The following is an 18,547-nucleotide window of genomic DNA, read 5'->3' as shown; positions in this document are numbered from 1 at the left end:
GCCCTCTCTGGCCTGGACTGGACTTTCTGGTACCTGGTTTCTCAAAGGCAGGGATGAAAACCTTGGGGTGAAAACCGGGCACACTTTTCCCCCGACACCCACCACCGTCTTCTCGACATCCCTGCCCGCAGCCGGAGCCTCACCATATTCACCAGGATTCTGATCATGCTGTCCGTCACTTTCTGCCCCTGGGTTGTGTTCATGTTCTTGGAATTGATGATCTTCTGCTCCAGAGTCTTGAGGATGTGGAAGAGGTTGTCGGTGCTCAGCTGCGCAAGGAGCCGAGGAGGGTTAAGGAACCTTAGTTGGCAAGGGACCGGCTCCGGGTGAGAGAGGAGGAGAGCCCGGGGAGTGGGAGGAGAAAGGCTGAATCCCAAGGAAGATGGGAACCGTTCAGGGTCTGGGCTAGCTGGAGCGAACAGAATCGGGACAGTTTGCAGGGGTCGGGACTCAATCCTAGGGGATTTGGGTTGGAAAGAGATGGAAACATGCAGGGAACTGGACGCGTGAATAAAAAGTTGGGAGGGGTTGGGAGCGGGTTGAAGGAAAACTGGGCTAATGTAGCTACCTGGCCCGGGGATTGGAGTGACTCCAGTAGGGTCTCGATACTCCGTCCCCAGTTCTCCCATTCCCACTCCCTTTCGGGGACTTCGCGGTGCCCACGTAGACCTTGGAACATCTCTGTGGAACATAGAGGGATGAAGTCCTTGTCTCTGCCCCATGAGGGCCCCCGGAGCCCCAGCCAGCCAGTCCCTGCTTTCTAGAGCATGGGCCTGGGAGTCAGAAGGTCATGGGTTCTAATCCCAGCTCTGCCACTTGTCCGTTGTGTGACCTGGGACTTCATTTCTCTGGGCCTCAGTTACCTCATCTGTAAAGTGGGGATTGAGACGGTGAGCTCCATGTGGGACTCGCTCCCTTTTACTCTTCCCACATCTCCCCGGCCCACAGCATTTAGGTATATATGTATATAGCCAAAGTTCTAATTATTTATATTGATGCCTGTTTACTTGTTTTGACGTCTGTGCCCCCCCCCCCCCCCGCCAGGACCGTAAGCTCGTTGCGGGTAGGGATTGTCTCTATTACTGAGCTTAGTACAGTGCTCTGCACACAGTAAGCGCTCAATAAATACGATTGAATGAATGAATGAATGACAGGGACTGTGTCCAGTCTGATTTGCTTGTATCCACCCCAGCACTTAGGATACTGTCTTACACATAGTAAGGGCTTAACAAATACCACCATTGTTATTATCCCTTCTCCCATATCCCAAAGCTCCTTCCAAGGTCCACAGTTAGGAATGGGCCCCAGGTTCCATGCTCCACAATCCAATCATTCCTAGCCAGACTATCTCTCTCACTAGCCCGGGACATACGGGCTTGGAGACGTTGTAAAAGGAGTCAAGCAGGGGACAGAGACAACCCCAAAGGCAACCAAACTCCAAAACGCCAGGCCCACGAATGGCCTACATATGCACACACCATATGGACACACAAGCATACGCACCTAAACATACATGAACGTTAATCACAGACCACGTTCCTGTACTCCAGATGTTTTTCCCATGAAAATACGTCACAGAACTTTTGACTTAAGGTTAGCTGGGAGACAGAGAGGGATAAAAATTCCTCAGTAATAATGGACCCAAAGACCTGGCTATCTTTGAACAGCTCATTGACAGAGGTGGCAGGGCATCTTTAAAAACATGAAAGACAGAAACAAAAAATCTTTTCCTGTGTTTCCCTGGAGGAAGAGTTGGGTCTCCTGCTTGGACACTTCTTGAGAGCCTACTGGGCACCGTTTGCCTAAACCATTCTCAGAAATGGGGCGGGGGATTGGAAGGGTTTGTAATTGGGGTTGGGGCCCCAAGGCCGAGAAATGGGGAGGTGGCAGCAGGAGGAGTAGCACGGTGACTGGAGACCTGCTCACGATTGTCCTGGAGATCGGCGTAGGGCTGAGCTGAGTGCTGGCTGATGAGGGTGTCTCTGCGGAGATGAGGGTCCCCAAAGTAAGGGTTGGGGGTGGCAGTTGGTCGTTTTTTCCTCAGGGTTCTATTTCCTCCTGCCGTCCTTTTGAGGCTACAGCTAAGGTTGGGGTTGTGGCTGAGCTAGATTAGGGGTGAAAACAGAGAAAGTTTGATACACCTGAAGACATTTTCTCCCTTTTATTCTAGCGTGGAAGTGGCGAGGGTGACCCAGATCCAAATACCGGGGTCCCCCAAACAATCTCATGTTATTTTCTGGAGTTCATGTCTCAGCCTCAAATCGTGAGGAAACTATCCTGTTCTTCTGGAAAAAGGTGCAAGTTCAAGTAATTTCCAATTTTTCTCCCCTTAGTCCCTTAGGGCGATACGTTGAGAATCAATCAATCAATGAACCACCAGCTCCGATCAATCAATACTTATTCATTGGGTGCATACTCTGTACAAAGTGTTTGGGAGAGTACAATAGAGTTGGTACATATGATCCCTGGCTTCAAGGAATCCACCAGTGGAGACAGACATGAAAATAGATGAAATGTAGGGGAAGCAACAGGGTATAAGGATAAGAGCACCAAAGAGCTTAGGACCAGAAATCGGAAACTTGGCTCTCCTCAGATGTCACGGTCTCTTCCGCCGCTCTGTCTAGAGGGGGCCTCATCTTCAGCCGCTCTTCAAGATTCAGTGGGAAAGGGGGAGGAGTTGGCTTCCTTCTTGCTTCCCAATGCCACTTTCCCACCATTCCACCTTCCCCATCCCTCTCTTTCCTTTCATTTGAAGTCTACATCATCTGCCTCAACCATCCACTCCAGATACTGGTCACAGTCATCTTGCTCCCCTTCCCCCCCAAACCCCATCTCCCACTTTTTGATCCCTTTCTTACATTCCTTTTCTCTTTCTCCATCCCTACATTGATCCACGGGGACTTTAATACCATAATTGTGGTGTTTGTTATTATGTGCCAAGCACTGTTCTAAGCACTGGGGTAGATACAAGTTAATCAGGTTGGGCACAGTCCATGTCCCTTCGTAGGACTCACAATCTCGATCTCCATTTCACAGATGAGGGAACTGAGGCACAGAGAAGTTAAGCGACTTGCCCAAGGTCCCACAGCAGACACGTGGCAGAGCCAGGATCAGAACCTACAACCCCTGACTCCCAGGCCTGTGGTCTTTCCACTAGGCCATGCTGCTTCTCTCCACAAAGATGTTTCTGATGACCCTTCCACTGCCTGGGGCTCAGTGGAAAGAGCACGGGCTTGGGAGTCAGAGGTCATAGGTTCGAATCCCGGCTCTGCTGCTTGTCAGCTGTGTGACTGTGGGCAAGTCACTTCATTTCTCTGGGCCTCAGTTCCCTCATCTGTAAAATGGGGATTAAGACTGTGAGCCTCACGGGGTAATCACCTGATTACCCTGTATCTCTCCCAGTGCTTAGAACAGTGCTCTGCACATAATAAGCGCTTAACAAATACCAATGTTATTAGTATTATTATTACTTCTCAACTCCACTGACCTCCTGCTTCAGCCCAGCTCTCCCAGTCACCACCTTGGACATACGCTCGATCTCATCATCTCTAGTCACTGCACAATCTCTACCCCCACCAACTCTGAAATCCTTCCAGCTGACCTCCTCACCTGCCTTCTCCCCCACACACCTCCTCCCAGAAACTTAGTACAGCCAGGCACTGTACTAAGATACGAGCTAATCAGGTTGGACACAGTCTGTGTCTCGCGTAAGGCTCCCTGTCTTAATTGCCAGTTTAAGGGTGAGGTGACAGGCACAGAGGAGAGAAGTGATTGCCAAGATCACACAGCAGACAAGCGCTGGAGGCGGGATTAGAATTCAGGTACTTCTGTCAACCAGGCCTGTGCTCTATCCACTTGGTCATGCTAGTGAAGCAGCGTGGCTCAGTGGAAAGACCCCGGGCTTGGGGGTCAGAGGTCCTGGGATTGAATCCCGCCTCTGCCACTTAGCTGTGTGACTGTGGGCAAGTCACTTAACTTCTCTGTGCCTCAGTTCCCTCATCTGTAAAATGGGGATGAAGACTGTGAGCCTCCACGTGGGGACGACCTGATTACTCTGTATCTACCCCAGCGCTTAGAACAGTGCTCTGCACATAGTAAGCGCTGAACAAATACCAACATTATTATTATTTGTGAGAAGGGAACATGTCTACCAACTCTGTTTTATTGCACTCTCCTAACCTCTTGGTCCACAGTGCACTACACAGTAAGCACTCAATAAATACCCTCGATTGATTATCCAAAGACCTGGAATGACTACCCCAGTTCTGGCGGAGCTCATTCACCGTTTGTTTCAGCTATTACCTCCAAAAGGATGTATCCCAAATCTATCTCTTCAGTCCCACTCCTCTCCGGCTACATAATCCCATATTTTCTCTTGCCTCCTGGAAAGATCCACTTGGATAGCTTACCAGTTCTTATTCTTCCAGGCTAAGCCTGAACTCATCTTCTCTCCCTAAACTTACTCCTGCTCCAAACTTCCCCATCTCTATCGCTATCGTCCTCTCTAACCAAGATCCTGTAAGCTTGGCATCAATTTTGACTCCTCGCTATCTTTTAACTCTTACATTCAGTCTGTTTCAAAATCCTGTTGGGAGAAGTAGGTGATCTAGTGGATAAAACATGGACCCGGGAGTCAGAAGGTCCTAGGTTCTACTCCCAGCCCCGTCACTTGTCTGCTGTGTGACCTCGGGCAAGTCACTTTAACTTCTCTGTGCCTCAGTTATCTCATCTGTAAAATGGGGTTTGAGACTGTGAGCTCCATGTGGGATATTCATTCATTCATTCAATAGTATTTATTGAGCGCTTACTATGTGCAGAGCACTGTACTAAGCGCTTGGGATGAACAAGTCGGCAACAGATAGAGACAGTCCCTGCCGTTTGACGGGCTTACAGTCTAATCGGGGGAGACGGACAGACAAGAACAATGGCACTAAACAGCGTCAAGGGGAAGAACATCTCGTAAAAAACAATGGCAACTAAATAGAATCAAGGCGATGTACAATTCATTAACAAAATAAATAGGGTAACGGAAATATATACAGTTGAGCGGACGGGTACAGTGCTGTGGGGATGGGAAGGGAGAGGTGGAGGAGCAGAGGGAAAAGGGGAAAATGAGGCTTTAGCTGCGGAGAGGTAAAGGGGGGATGGCAGAGGGAGTAGAGGGGGAAGAGGAGCTCAGTCTGGGAAGGCCTCTTGGAGGAGGTGATTTTTAAGTAAGGTTTTGAAGAGGGAAAGGGAATCAGTTTGGCGGAGGTGAGGAGGGAGAGCGTTCCAGGACCGCGGGAGGACGTGACCCAGGGGTCGACGGCGGGATAGGCGAGACCGAGGGACGGCGAGGAGGTGGGCGGCAGAGGAGCGGAGCGTGCGGGGTGGGCGGTAGAAAGAGAGAAGGGAGGAGAGGTAGGAAGGGGCAAGGCGATGGAGAGCCTTGAAGCCTAGAGTGAGGGATAGGGACTGTGTCCAACCTGATCAGCGTTTCTACCCAGTGCTCAGTAAGGTGCCTGGCACATAGTAAGTGCTTAACAAATTCCATCTCTACAGTTTTCCTTTGGTCCCTTCCTTTCCCCCACATGGTGATCCTCTTGATTCAGGCGCTTGTCTTCTTTTCATAAGATCACGTTATTGAACTCCCTGTTTCCAACTTTTCTTCAGTTTATACTACTCTCCACAATCCAAATCATCTTCCTAAAATGCCATTCTGCTCGCTTTCTTCCCCATCACCGACGGCATCAAGCAAAGACTCCTAGCCAGTGACTTCCAGGTATTCAACTTTTATTTTACTTAATGGCTTAGTCACACATTAATCCCCAGCCAGTGTTTTATGGCTCTCCCCCCAAAACCTTCTCAATATCCCTCACTCACCTTTTTCCCTTTCATCTCTTGCTCCATTTCCCCAGAATGGCAACCCCAGACCAGGGCAAATATAAACGGACTGACCTTTTCCAAGAGAAGCAGTGTCGTCTAGTGGAAAGAACACGGACCTGTGAGTCAGAAGATCTAGGTTCTAATTCTGGCTCCACCACCTGTCTGCTGTGTGACCTTAGGCAAGTCACTTAATTTATGAGGGTTAAGACTGTGAGCCCCTCCTGTGACATGGACTGTGTCCAACCAGATTATCTTTCATCTACCACAGCACTCAGTTCAGTGCCTGGCACATAGTAAGTGCTACACAAATACCATAAAAATTGCTTTCAATAGTGGTTCTCCCCGTTAAACAAATACCATAAAAAAAAAATACTTTCCATAATGGTTCTCCTGAGGTCTTTCCAGTTCCGCTCCTGAAGCCCTTTGGGCAATTTCACCTAACTTCTCTCTGCCTCAGTTACCTCATCTGTAAAACAGGGATTGGGACTGTGAGCCCCACGTGGGACAGGGACTGTGCCCAACCCCGATGGCTCGTAACCACCCTAGCGCTCAGTACACTGCTTGGCACGTAGGAAGCGCTTGGCAAATACCCTAATTATTATTATTATCCATATTATTGACTTGAGAGACGTCTTGGAGGGAACGGATGGCTGCCCACCTTGGCCCACTTGTTCTCCCCCAGCAGGCCCACTCCGAGCTCCTCTGTACTTGTCTCATTCATTCAGTTGCAATTGCAGCGTGATTCAGTGGAAAGAGCACTGGTTTCGGAGTCAGAGATCATGGGTTTGAATCCCGGCTCTGCCACCTGTCACCTGTGTGACTGTGGGCAAGTCACTTGACTTCTCTGTGCCTCAGTTCCCTCATCTGTAAAGTGGGGATTAAGACTGGGAGCCTCAAGTGGGACCACCTGATCACCCTGTCTACCCCAACGCTTGGAACAGTGCTGTGCACATAGTAAGCGCTTAACAAATACCAACATTATTATTTATTGAGCACTTATTGTGTGCAAAGCACTGTAATAAGCACTTGGAAAGTACAGTTCGGCAACAGATAGAGACAGTCCCTGCCCAACAACGGGCTCACGGTCTAGAAGGGAGAGAGACAACAGAGGTCTCCCTCTCAGGCCGGCCCGGTTCGGTCCGTGTTGCCCCCGCCCCCCCCCCCCCCCATTCTTTCATTCATTCATTCAATCGTATTGATTGGGGGCTTACTATGTGCAGAGCACTGAACGTTTCTACTTATTGCTATTGTTTTTGCCTGTCTCCCCCGAATAGACTGTAAGCGCGTCAATGGGCAGGGACCGTCTCTATCTGTTACCGATTTGTCCATTCCAAGCGCTTAGTCTAGTGCTCTGCACATAGTAAGCGCGCAATAAATGCTATTGAATGAATGAATGAATGACTAAGCGCTTGGAATGGACAATCCGGCAACAGATAGAGACCATCCCTGCCCCCTGACCGGTCTAATCCCCGTTCCGTCCGTGTGCCCCTCCTCCCCCCCGTTAGGCCCGCCCGGTTCGGTCCTTGTGTCCTCCTCTAAAGTCGGCCCGGTTCGGTCCGTGTGTCCCCTTCTCAGGCCGGCCCAGTTCGGGCCTTGTCTCCCCTGTTAAGCGGGCCCGGTTCGGTCCTTGTCTCCCCTGTTAGGTGGGCCCGGTCGGGTCCGTGTGTCCCCCGTTAGGCCGGCCCGGTTCGGGCCTTGTCTCCTCTGTTAAGCGGGTCCACTTCGGTCCTTGTCTCTTCTGTTAAGAGGGTCCGGTTCGGTCCCTGTCTCCCCTGTTAAGCGGGTCCGGTTCGGTCCTTGTCTCCCCTGTTAGGTGGGCCCGGTTCGGTCCGTGTCCCCCCCGTTAGGCCGGCCCGATTCGGGCCTTGTCTCCTCTGTTAAGCGGGTCCGGTTCGGTCCTTGTCTCCCCTGTTCAGCGGGCCCGGTTCGGTCCTTGTGTCCCCTGTTAGGCCGGCCCGGTCCGTATGTCCCCCTCTGAAGGCGGCCCGCTTCGGGCCTCGGGTCCCCCGTTAAGCGGGCCCGGTTCGGACGGTGTGTGCCCCCCTCAAGCCGGCCCGGTCCGTGTTGCCCCCACCCCAGACCGGCCCGGTTCGGTCCGTGTGTGTCCCCCCACGTTAGGCGGGGCCCGTTCGGTCCTTGTCTCCCCTGTTAGGTGGGCCCGGTTCGGTCCGTGTGTCCCCCCCCCCGTTAGGGCCGGCCCCGGTTCGGGTCCTCGTGTCCCCCGTTAAGCGGGCCCGGTTCGGACGGTGTGTGCCCCCTCAAGCCGGCCCCGGTCCGTGTTGCCCCCACCCCAATCAGACCGGCCCCGTCCGGTCCTTGTCTCCCCCGTTAGGTCAGTCCGGGTCGGTCCTTGCGTCCCTCCCGGTAGACTCGCCCGGTTCGGTCCTCGCGTCCCCCGTTAGGCCAGTCCGGTTCGGTCCCTTCGTCCCCCCCGGTAGGCGGGTCCCGTCGGGTCCCCGTGTGTCCCCCGCCCCAGGTAGGCGGGCCCCGTTGGGTGTCCGGGGCGGGGCGGGGCGGCCATGGCGCGGGTGCTGGTGGTGGGCGCGGGGCCGACGGGCGGGTTGCTGGCCGCTCTGCTCGGGAGGCGGCCCCCCGGCCCCACCCCCGCACGCCCGCTCCTGTGGGACCGGGCCCGGGGCGCAGGTGGGTGCGGGACGGAGGGCGGCGGGGAGGAGGAGGCGGCGGCGGCGGGCCCGGGCGCAGAAGGGGAGGCCGCGGGGGAGGGGCCGGGCCTCACCTGCGGCCGGCCGGCCGGGACCGGCCCGAGGCGGGAGGATGGGGGACGGGCAGACCGATGGCGGCCGCCGGGAGGCCTTCTTTCATTCTTTATTACACTGGGCCTCGGGCCGGGATGGCCTCTATCTGTTGCCCCATTGTCCATTCCGAGCGCTTAGTCCAGTGCTCTGCACCTAGTGAGCGCTCAATAGATACCACTGAATGAATGAATGACCCGTTTAGCCCGTGAGCCCGTCGTTGGTCTCTATCTGTTGCCAGATTGACCATTCCGAGCACCTAGTCCAGTGCTCTGCACCTAGTGAGCGCTCAGTAGATACGATTGAATGAATGAATGACCCGTTTAGACCGTGAGCCCGTCACTGGGCAGGGATGGTCGCTATCTGTTGCCAGGTTGTCCATTCCGAGCCCTCAGTCCAGTGCCCTGCACCTAGTAAGCGCTCAAGAAATACGATTGAATGAATGAATGAATGAATGAATGAATGACCCGTTTAGACCGTGAGCCCGTCATTGGGCAGGGACGGTCGCTATCTGTTGCCCCATTGTCCATTCCGAGCGCTTAGTCCAGTGCTCTGCACCTAGTGAGCGCTCAGTAGATACGACTGAATGAATGAATGACCCGTTTAGACCGCGAGCCCGTCACTGGGCAGGGATGGTCTCTATCTGTTGCCGAATTGCCCATTCCAAGCGCTTAGTCCAGTGCTCTGCACACAGTAAGCGCTCAGTAAATACCATTGAATGAATGAATGAATGAATAAATGAATGAATCGGCCAAGTGGCCAGACCACCGGCCTAGGAGGCAGAAGGTCATGAAGTCTGATGATAACGAGAATACTAGTCATGATGGTCTTTGCTCATCCGTTCGTTCACGCAGTCATACTTATGGAACGCTTACTGTGTGCAGAGCACTGTACTAAGCGCTTGGAAAGTACAGTGCGGCAATGTGCCCAGCACTGCTCTAAGCGCTGGGGGAGAGGCAAGGTCATCAGGATGCCCTACCTGGGGGTCACAGTCTTCGATTAGACTGTAAGCCCGTCAAACGGCAGGGACCGTCTCTATCTGTTGCCGACTTGTTCATCCCAAGCGCTTAGTACAGTGCTCTGCACATAGTAAGCGCTCAATAAATACTATTGAATGAATTCGCCCCTATTTTACTGTGAAGCAGCATGGCTTAGTGGATAGAGCATGGGCCTGGGAGTCGGAAAGTCACGGGTTCTGATGCCGACTCTGCCGCATGTCCGCCGTGTGACCTTAGGGAAGTCACTTCATTTCTCAGTTCTCAGTTCTCTCGTCTGGAAAATGGGGATTAAGAATGGGAGCCCCACATAAAATAACCTGATTACCTTGTATCCGCCCCAGTGCTTAGAACGGTGCTTGGTACATAGTAAGCACTTAACAAATACCATCATTGTTATTATTAATAAATGCCATTATTATTATTGCTTTCAAATGAGGGAACAGAGGCCCAGAGAAGTGAAGGGACTTGCCCAAAATCACACAGCCGACAAATGGCAGAGGTGGGATTAGAACCCATGACCTCGACTCCCAAGCCCGTGCGCTAATCCCACCGCTTGTCTGCTGTGTGACCTTGGGCAGGTCACTTCACTGGGCCTCAGTTCCCTCATCTGTCCAATGGGGATGGAGACCGTGAGGCCCACGTGGCTCAAGCACTGTGTCCAACCCGATTTGCTCGTACTCGCCCCGGCGCTTAGTACAGTGCCTGGCACATACATAGAGCTTAATGAATATCATCATTATTATTATTCTTTAATTCATTCAATCGTATTCATTGAGCGCTTACTGTGTGCAGACAACTTTGTTAAGCGCTTGGAAAGAACAGTGCATCAATAAAGAGAGACGGTCCCTGCCCACGTCGGGCTCGCAGGCTGTGGGGGGGGGGACGGGGAGACAGATATCAGTACAAGCAAACGGGCATCGATATAAATACATAAAATTACAGATATATGCATAAGTGCAGTGGGGTGGGGAGACGGGGGAAGAGCGAAGGGAGCGAGTCAGGGGGACGCGGAAGGGAGTGGGAGATGAAGAAAAGTGGGGCTTAGTCTGGGAAGGCCTCTTAGAGGACATGTGCCTTCAGTAAGGCTTTGAAGGGGGGAGTGTAATTGTCCGGCACCGTCTGCACGCAGTGAGTGTTCGATCAGTACTATTAATGGTACTAAATACTAATTACTAGGAAGGGAGCTAGGGCTTTGAAGGGGGAAAGAATGATCGTCTGGCGGATTTGAGGGGGGAGGGCGTTCCAGGCCAGAAGGAGGTCGTGGGCCGGGGTCGGCAGCGAGACAGGCGAGATCGAGGCACAGGACGAAGGTTAGCACTGGAGGAGTGGAGCGTGCAGGTTGGGTTGTAGAAGGAGAGAAGGGAGGTTGTCTTCTCTCAACCCCTGCAAGGCCAGTCCTGCAAGATAATAATGTTGTTATTATTATTAATGACTCCTTTTACAATGTCTCCAAGCCCTCGCATCCTAGCTAGTGAGACAAGGTAGTCTGGATAGGAACGACTGGATTATGGGTCCATTCCTAGCTTTGGGCCTTGAAAGTAACTATGGGATACGGGAGAAGGGATAATAATAATAATAATAATGATATTGGGGGATATTTGTTAAGCGCTTACTCTATTTAGATCTCACTGTGGGCAGCGTACGAGCCTGTTTAGTGTTGCGTCGTGCTCGCCCAAGCACTCAGTACAGTGCTCCCAACACAGAAACTGCTCAATAAATGAAATGAAATGAAATGTGCCAGGCACTATACGAAGCAGCTGGAGTGGATGTCAGCGAGATCAGGGTAGACACAGTCCCTGTCCCATTGTGGGACTCACAGTCTCATCCCCATTTTACAGATGAGGTAACCGAAGCCCAGAGAAGTGAAGTGACTGGCCTAAGGTCACACAGCAGACACGTGGCAGAGCCCGGAATTAGAGCCCCATGACCTTCTGACTCCCAGGCCCGTGCTCTAGCCACTACGCCACCTCCCTATACGCTGCTGTTGCACCAACCAAACTTTGGGCTGTGTTCTGTCATGAAATATTTCAGTGTCTGTTCTCTGTGCTTTTTCAGCTGCACCCCGAAGGGATTTAATCAATCAGCGGCCATTTATTCGAGCGCTTACGATTTATGGAGCGCCAGACCTAAACGCTTGGGAGACTACAACAGAGTTGGTAGTCACGTTCCCTGCTCCACAGTGAGCTTAGAGAGAAAGATGTAAATTTAAGGATGTAATTTTCTGCCATTATGCTAGCGAATAAAATACGTGCGTGATTTAATGCTACCGTACTGATCCAAGCATTTATCCGATCTCACCTTGCCTACTGCATCTGCCTCCTCACTGACCTCCCGGCCAACCGTATCTCCCCATTCTGATCCGTACTTCACCCTGCCGCATTCATCGACAAAAATGTTCAGTCCACGTCTCCCCACTCAGAACCCCAGTGGCCGCCCCTCCGCCTCCTAGTCAAACAGAAACTCCTTCCATCGGCTTTAAAGCACGCAGTCAGCTCGCCCCGCCCGCACCTCACCTCGCAGGACTGTAAGCCCCATGTAGGGCAGCGACTGTGTCCAACCTGATTAACTTGTGTCTACCCCGAGGCTTGGCACATGGTGAGCACGAAAGTACCGGAATTTCATTATTATTATTAATCTCCTACTGCAGCCCAGTCCGTACACTCTGCTCCTCTAGCCCCAGCTTCCTTACTGTACCCCGATCTCATCTATAATAATAATGGTATTTCTCAAGCGCTTACTATGTGCCAGGCACTGTACAATGCGCACGGTAGATAGTTTATTGGTCACAGTCCCTGTCCCGCATGGGCTCCACCGTCTCAATCTGTCTCACCGCAGACTCCTTTCCCAAGTCAATCCTCTTAGCCTGGAACTCCCTCCCACCTCCATATCCATCATACCACCACTCTCTCGATCTTCGGAGCATTACTAAGGTCACATCTCCTCCAAGAAAGCCTTCCCCGATTAAGCCCTCTTTTCCCCTGCTCGCTCTCCTGCGTCGTCTGTGCAACCCGCATCTGTGTGACCTCTTGGTCACTGTTCTTCTTACCACCCCCCGATCCCACAACACTTACATATGCATCTTTATATATTATGAATCATACATTTATTCATATTAATGTCCGTCTCCCGCTCTAGACTGTAAGTTCGTTATGGGCAGGAAACGTGTCTGCTAATTCTGTAGTACTCTCCCAAACGGTTTGGTACAGTGCTCTGCACATAGTAAGGTGCTCAATAAATAGGATCGATCGATTGATTAATGACTCCATTTTCCTCCATGCAAGGAGGAAGAATGGCTACGTCCCGAAGCCCGTACAACTCCCGCTGCATGGCAGACCTGGGGGCTCAGTACCTCACTCTCACCCCTCAGTATGCTGAGAGACATCGAAGGTGAGTCGAATCCAGGGACGGGAACCACCCCTTTCCTCTTTCGAGTTATCGGGTTATCCCATGTGGAGCTCACAGTCTTAATCCCCATTTTACAGACGAGGGAACTGAGGCACAGAGAAGTAAAGTGACTCGTCCAAAGTCACACAGCTTGACAAGGGTCGGAGGCGGGATTAGAACCCACGACCTCTGACTCCCAAGCCCGGGCTCTTTGCACTAAGCCACGCTGCTTCTCCTTACTGATCCATCTGCCCGGGCACCTGAAGAAATATCAGGGTCCGGGGAGAAGTTTAATCAAATTCAACCGTTGGCCCCCAACATTTATTCAGCTGTTAAATTGTAGCTGGTTTCTTATTTTAGAAGGAGGATTACCGAAAGTAAAGAAAATAAAAAGGCCTACCCCACCCCCATAGCTAATTTTTTGTTTGGTCATACAGGGGAAAGCTGTTTTCAATAGCTGAATCTTGCAAAAAGTTTCATAAATTAAAGTCTGGTTTGGTGGGAAAGTCACAAAATCACTGTCCCGTGATAATCAGATCCTCTACGCTTTTGTGTATTTTTTGTTAATGGTACTTAAGTGCCTATAAAAGAACCTTGTTGGGCACTGTCCCTGTTCCATATGAGGCTCCCAGTCTAATAATAATAATAATTATGGCATCTAAGTGCTTCCTCTGTGTCAACCATATTTTTAGTGGCTCTGATAAGTTGATTTTAACAGCCACACAAGTAACTTAACCGGACCCGCTCTAAACGATCAAAATGATTCTTCATGTTCTTTCAATACTTATCATTTATAACTTAGGCAAGAATCTTTTTTTTGTCTTCCACGTCTATAGCATCTTAAACAGTTTGGGTTCCAAAAAGAAATTATTAGAGATACTACTTATAGATTGCGGGTTATTGGAAATGATTAGCCATCTCTAATGGTTTAGCTATTTTATACTGAATCCTTTCCATCTTTGTGTTCTTTACAGTTGTTTATGATGAGCTGTTAGCTAATGGGTTTTGAAGCCCCTGACATCCACTATAGAAGAATGGTGGTGAAAGAAGGAGAATGCAACTTTGTGGCACCTCAAGGAATCTCCTCAATTGTCAAGTATTTTTTAAGAGAATCAGGTGGGCGTCAGAGGGACTTTTCTTCAATATCACTTTTATTAAGCCTAAAATCAATTGGATTGATGTATTTAAAATCTCTGAAAAGCTACATTCAGGTAAGGAGGCTTGATTTCTGTATTGCGCTTTCCCAAGCACTTAGGACAGTGCTCCGCACCCAGAAAACACTCGATAAATACCACTGATCAATTGACAGTCCAAGTCTCGGGACGTGCCACAGTAATGATCGATGATAGTTTTCCTTGCGCCTCCTTTCCCTCATCGGCAAAATGGGGATTCCTCTACTACAACTCTGAGCCCATATGGGACCCAGTTATCTTGTATCTACCCCAGCGCTCAGTACAGTGCTTGACACATAATAAGCACTTAACAAATACCACCGTCATTAGCCGGCTAACGTGAGTGGAACGTCCTCGCTCATTTGCTCCAGGGAGATCGTGATTGACGGGAATTGGGAGTGTGAATGGCATTTTGCAAACCAGTAGCACAGAATCAATTCTTTTGTGCAGGTTCTTATTCCTGGCAGCTCTTGACTGAGGTTATTGTCATTCTTGTTTTTTTTTTTTTTATAATTTATGGTATTTGTTGAGCTCTGCCTATGTTTCAGTACGTACTAAGTGCTGAAGTAGATAGAAGTAATCAGACTGGACACAGCCGTGTCCCACATGGGGCTCATGGTATTAATCCCCATTTTACAGATGAAGTAACTGAGACACAGAGAAGTGAAGTGACTTGCCCAGTGTCACAAGACAGACAAATGGCAGAACCGGGATTAGAACCCGGAACCTCCCGACTCCCAGGCTTCTGCTTTATCCACTAGCCCAAATTGCTTCTCGACGGGAGACTCCCTCATCAGTAGCTGATGGATGCAGCTGTCCTTTGCGGTGCCCACCACTGTTTCCCAATCAATCAGTCAATCAATTCATGGTATTTTCTGAGCGCTTACCATGCGTAGAATGCTGTACTAAGCGCTTGGGAAAGTATAACGCAACAGAGTTAGTAGGCGCAATCCCTCCAAGAAACAGTCTACTGGGGAGAACAAACATGGAAGTAGATTTGTGATAAGGGAAATAGCAGAGTATAAGAATATTTACTTAAATTCTGTGGTGCTGGATCGAAAATCATAGCGCTTAAAATAATAATAATGGTATTTGTTAAGCGCTAACAATGTGCCAAGCACTATTCTAAGTGCTGAAAATCATAGTGCGTAGTTGACAGAGAGGATGGATGGGGAAATAAAGGACCTAAGGAAGGCCTCTTAGAGATGTGATTTTAGGAGGGTTTTGAAGGTGGGGAGAGTGGTGGACTGTGAGGTATGAAGATTTTGAATCGTTACCTGGCCCAAACCTTGCTCAAAGAGATGATGTCTGGACCAGGCTATTTTTCCCGCACCGGCCCGCGTCAATCTCACACTGTTTGATGTCGGGCTGAAGCCTTTCCTGCCTGTGGTCGCCTCACTTGAACTCACTTTCTAACAGCTGTCTGGGTATCGCACTTTTATCCTTTCAAAGAATGACGTCCATTATTAGAATTGAAGTAATTTTCATTTTGGGGTTTCATTCTGCTTAATGATGATCCCCGAGATTTCCGTTGTCTTCCCCCGACATGTGAACTCGGTTGCTTTTCTGAAGTAGGGGTGGATGTCTTCTATGAACCACTGCGTAACCAAGATCTTCCTCAGAAGTGGCAAATGGGAGGTTCACAGAGAAAGGGGACCTGCAGAGGAGTTTGACGTCGTCAATCCTCACCATACCAGTTCCGCAAATCTTCAGCTTCAAGGTGACATTGTGAACAGTAAGTGCTTTCCTCAGAAAATAGTTGCCCTGTGGAAAATGGTTTTGCACAGGAGAGAACGGACCCGCCTTAAAGGTCTCCGTGATTTGCTTGGATGGGGGAAAAGTAGTATATCCCGGTAATATGCTTTAGGAAGCTATATAGCATTGTTCTCTAGATTTGAGTTGTGCTCTTCTCCATCCCTTATTAACCCCACGCCATAAGTCGAGACAGTTAAATTGCATATCTCTGTGCCTCAGTTTCCTCATCAATAAAACGTGGATTAAATATGTGTTCTCGCTCCCACTTAGACTAGTAGCCCCATGTGGGGCAGGGACTGTCACTGTGACTGATCTGACTGCGTCGAATCGACCCCAGTATTTAGTACAGTGCTTGATACACAGTAAGCACTTAACAAATGCCTTATTAGGAGGAGAGGAGGAGGAGGAGGAAGAGTATTACTTCCACTACTAAAAATAATAGTTATACTTAATGAGACCCATTCTTCTGGCGGAGTTCCTGCAAAATAATAATAATAATTGTGGCATTTTTGAATTGCTTACTTGGTGCGAAGCACTGTACTAAATACTGGTGTAGGTACAAGGTGATCAGGTCAGGTAAAGTGCCTGTCCCACATGGGACTCACAGTCTAAGTAAAAGGAAGAGCAGGAATCGACTCCCCATTTTACAGTTGAGGAAACTGAGGCACAGAGAAGCTAAGTGACTTGCCCAAGATCACACAGCAGGAGCACCGAGAAGTCAAGTGACTTGCCCAAGATCACACAGCAGGCATGAGGCAGATTCAGGATTAGAACCCAGGTCCTCTGACTTCCAGGCCGGTGCTCTTTCCACTAAACCATGTTGCTTCTCGATTTATTTTAAAGATTTTAATGTCTATCCTTCCCCGCCCCACCCCAGAATGTGAGCTCCTTGTGGGCCGGGAATGTATCTTCCAACTCGAATGTATTGTACTCTCCCAAGTGCTTAGTAGAGTGTTGTGCACGCAGTAAGCACTTAATAGATACAACTGATTGGTTGACTATGAGAACTCACCCTTGGGATCTGTTAGAGGGGCCATAGTGAGAAGCAGTGTGGCTTAGTGGATATAGCACGTTTCCGCCACTTGAATGCTGTGTCATCTCGGGCTAGTCATTTAACTTTTCCGTGCCTCAGTGACCTTATCTATAAAATGGGGATAAAGACGGCTGAGCACCGTGTGGGGCATGAACTGTGTGTCCAACCTGATCGGCTTATATCTACCCCAGTGCTCAGTTCAGTGTCTGACACACCGGACGATCATCCCTGTCTGACTCGTCTCACCCCTCTTCTGCACTTGAATCAGCCTCACACTGCTGCTCCATTGGAACGACACTCGCATCTGTACTCGGGTCCAGTCTGCTCGTTTCTGACTTTCCCCTTTCAACGTCCCCCGGGCAGAGTGTGGAAGGGGAGTGGTGTGCAGTGTCCATGCTGAGAGCAGAAGGGGTGGGAGCACATCCCCTTTGTCTCACCCTTGATCCGTTTCCATCTCCGTTTCCTGACCCAGCATCTCATGCTCGGTGGGGTTGGGGAAGCAGACGCACTCTCTTCCTCTCCTTCTCCACCTTAAGTCAGCCTGGGGCTGCATGGATCTGTCTTATCTTACGCTGTCTAGTCGTCTCCGTCCCAGAGCGACGGCATGGATACATCTCTCCCAGAACACCCCGCCTCCATCTGCGATCATTCTGGTAGTGGATCCATAGTGTTTTCTTGGGAAAAATATGGAAACGGTTTACCATTGACTCCTTCCACGCGGTAAACTTGAGTCTCCATCCTCAATTCTCTCCCGTGCCGCTGCTGCCCGGCACAGGAGAGTTTTGCCTTTAAGCGGATTGCCTCCCACTCCCTAGCCATTGACCAAGCTAGGAATGGACTGGATAGGCCTCTGCTTTACTCTCTCTCCCATAGTTAAGATGGGTGGAGTACTGGAAACTCTCCAGGTGCGACCCTGAAAGGCTGCATGGATTTAAGATGCCTTATTCTCCACCGTACAAAGGAGCAGAATTGGGCTTGTTGAATTAGACTTAGGAAAAATTGATGATAATAACAGTAATGATGATAATAATGATAATGTGGTATTTGTTAAGCACCTGTGGTATTTGTTAAGGAGCTGAAAAATGGCTAGCGTATCTGAGGGGCAGTAGAACAAAACAACTACTATTGGTCTTTTTTAAATGGTATTTGTTAAGTGCTTACCATGTGTCAGGCACTGTAGTAAGCACTGGATGGATATGAGCAAATTGGGTTGGATACAGTCCTGTCGTGCATGGGGCTCATCGTCTCAATTCCCATTTTACAGACGAGGGAACACGAGGCACAGAGAAGGTTAAGTGACCTGCTCAGAGTCACACAGGCAGACAAGTGGCAGAGCCTGGATTTGAATCCAGGTCCTTCTGACTCCCAGGCCCTTGCTCTATCTACTAGGGCCATGCTGCTTTTTGGTTTGTGGAAAGTGGATTCGAAGCCCATCTCGCAGTTCCCTTGGGTTTTTCAGTTTCGTGTGACCTGCTTATTCTCACAATAAAACTAAAGCCTTAAATCCAGCTTTCAACTCTGGTGGTAAATGGGGACCAACCTACAGGGAATTGAGCTCTCCAGATAATCCCGAAAATTTTTATTTTA

At 50.1% G+C, this 18,547-nt stretch overlaps 2 protein-coding genes across 2 annotated transcripts in view; one reads left to right on the top strand and one right to left on the bottom strand.

Moving 5' to 3' along the window:
* Positions 1 to 5,889, bottom strand: part of LOC103166611 (maestro heat-like repeat-containing protein family member 1) — a 43,650-nt gene extending 37,761 nt beyond the window's left edge. Inside the window, exons 1-4 of the mRNA XM_029059882.2 lie at positions 5,863 to 5,889; positions 1,927 to 2,104; positions 569 to 681; positions 144 to 269 (exon numbers count right to left, since the gene is read on the bottom strand). Coding sequence (XP_028915715.1) covers positions 144 to 269; positions 569 to 681; positions 1,927 to 2,104; positions 5,863 to 5,889 — 444 coding nt within the window. The remainder of the gene's footprint in view (positions 1 to 143; positions 270 to 568; positions 682 to 1,926; positions 2,105 to 5,862) is intronic.
* A 2,480-nt stretch (positions 5,890 to 8,369) lies between these two features.
* RNLS (renalase, FAD dependent amine oxidase) overlaps positions 8,370 to 18,547 on the top strand; it is a 290,569-nt gene continuing 280,391 nt past the window's right edge. The window contains 7 exon segments of the mRNA XM_029059819.2: positions 8,370 to 8,508; positions 12,898 to 13,005; positions 13,978 to 14,001; positions 14,004 to 14,030; positions 14,033 to 14,116; positions 15,748 to 15,764; positions 15,766 to 15,907. Of these exon segments, the coding sequence (XP_028915652.1) occupies positions 8,385 to 8,508; positions 12,898 to 13,005; positions 13,978 to 14,001; positions 14,004 to 14,030; positions 14,033 to 14,116; positions 15,748 to 15,764; positions 15,766 to 15,907 (526 nt within the window). The 5' untranslated portion in view covers positions 8,370 to 8,384.

The sequence above is a fragment of the Ornithorhynchus anatinus genome, chromosome 3 (genome assembly GCF_004115215.2).
Source record: "Ornithorhynchus anatinus isolate Pmale09 chromosome 3, mOrnAna1.pri.v4, whole genome shotgun sequence".
In the NCBI taxonomy this organism is placed as follows: Eukaryota; Metazoa; Chordata; class Mammalia; order Monotremata; family Ornithorhynchidae; genus Ornithorhynchus; species Ornithorhynchus anatinus.
The sequence above is the reverse complement of the archived record's forward strand: the minus strand, read 5'-3'. Positions and strand labels throughout refer to the sequence as shown.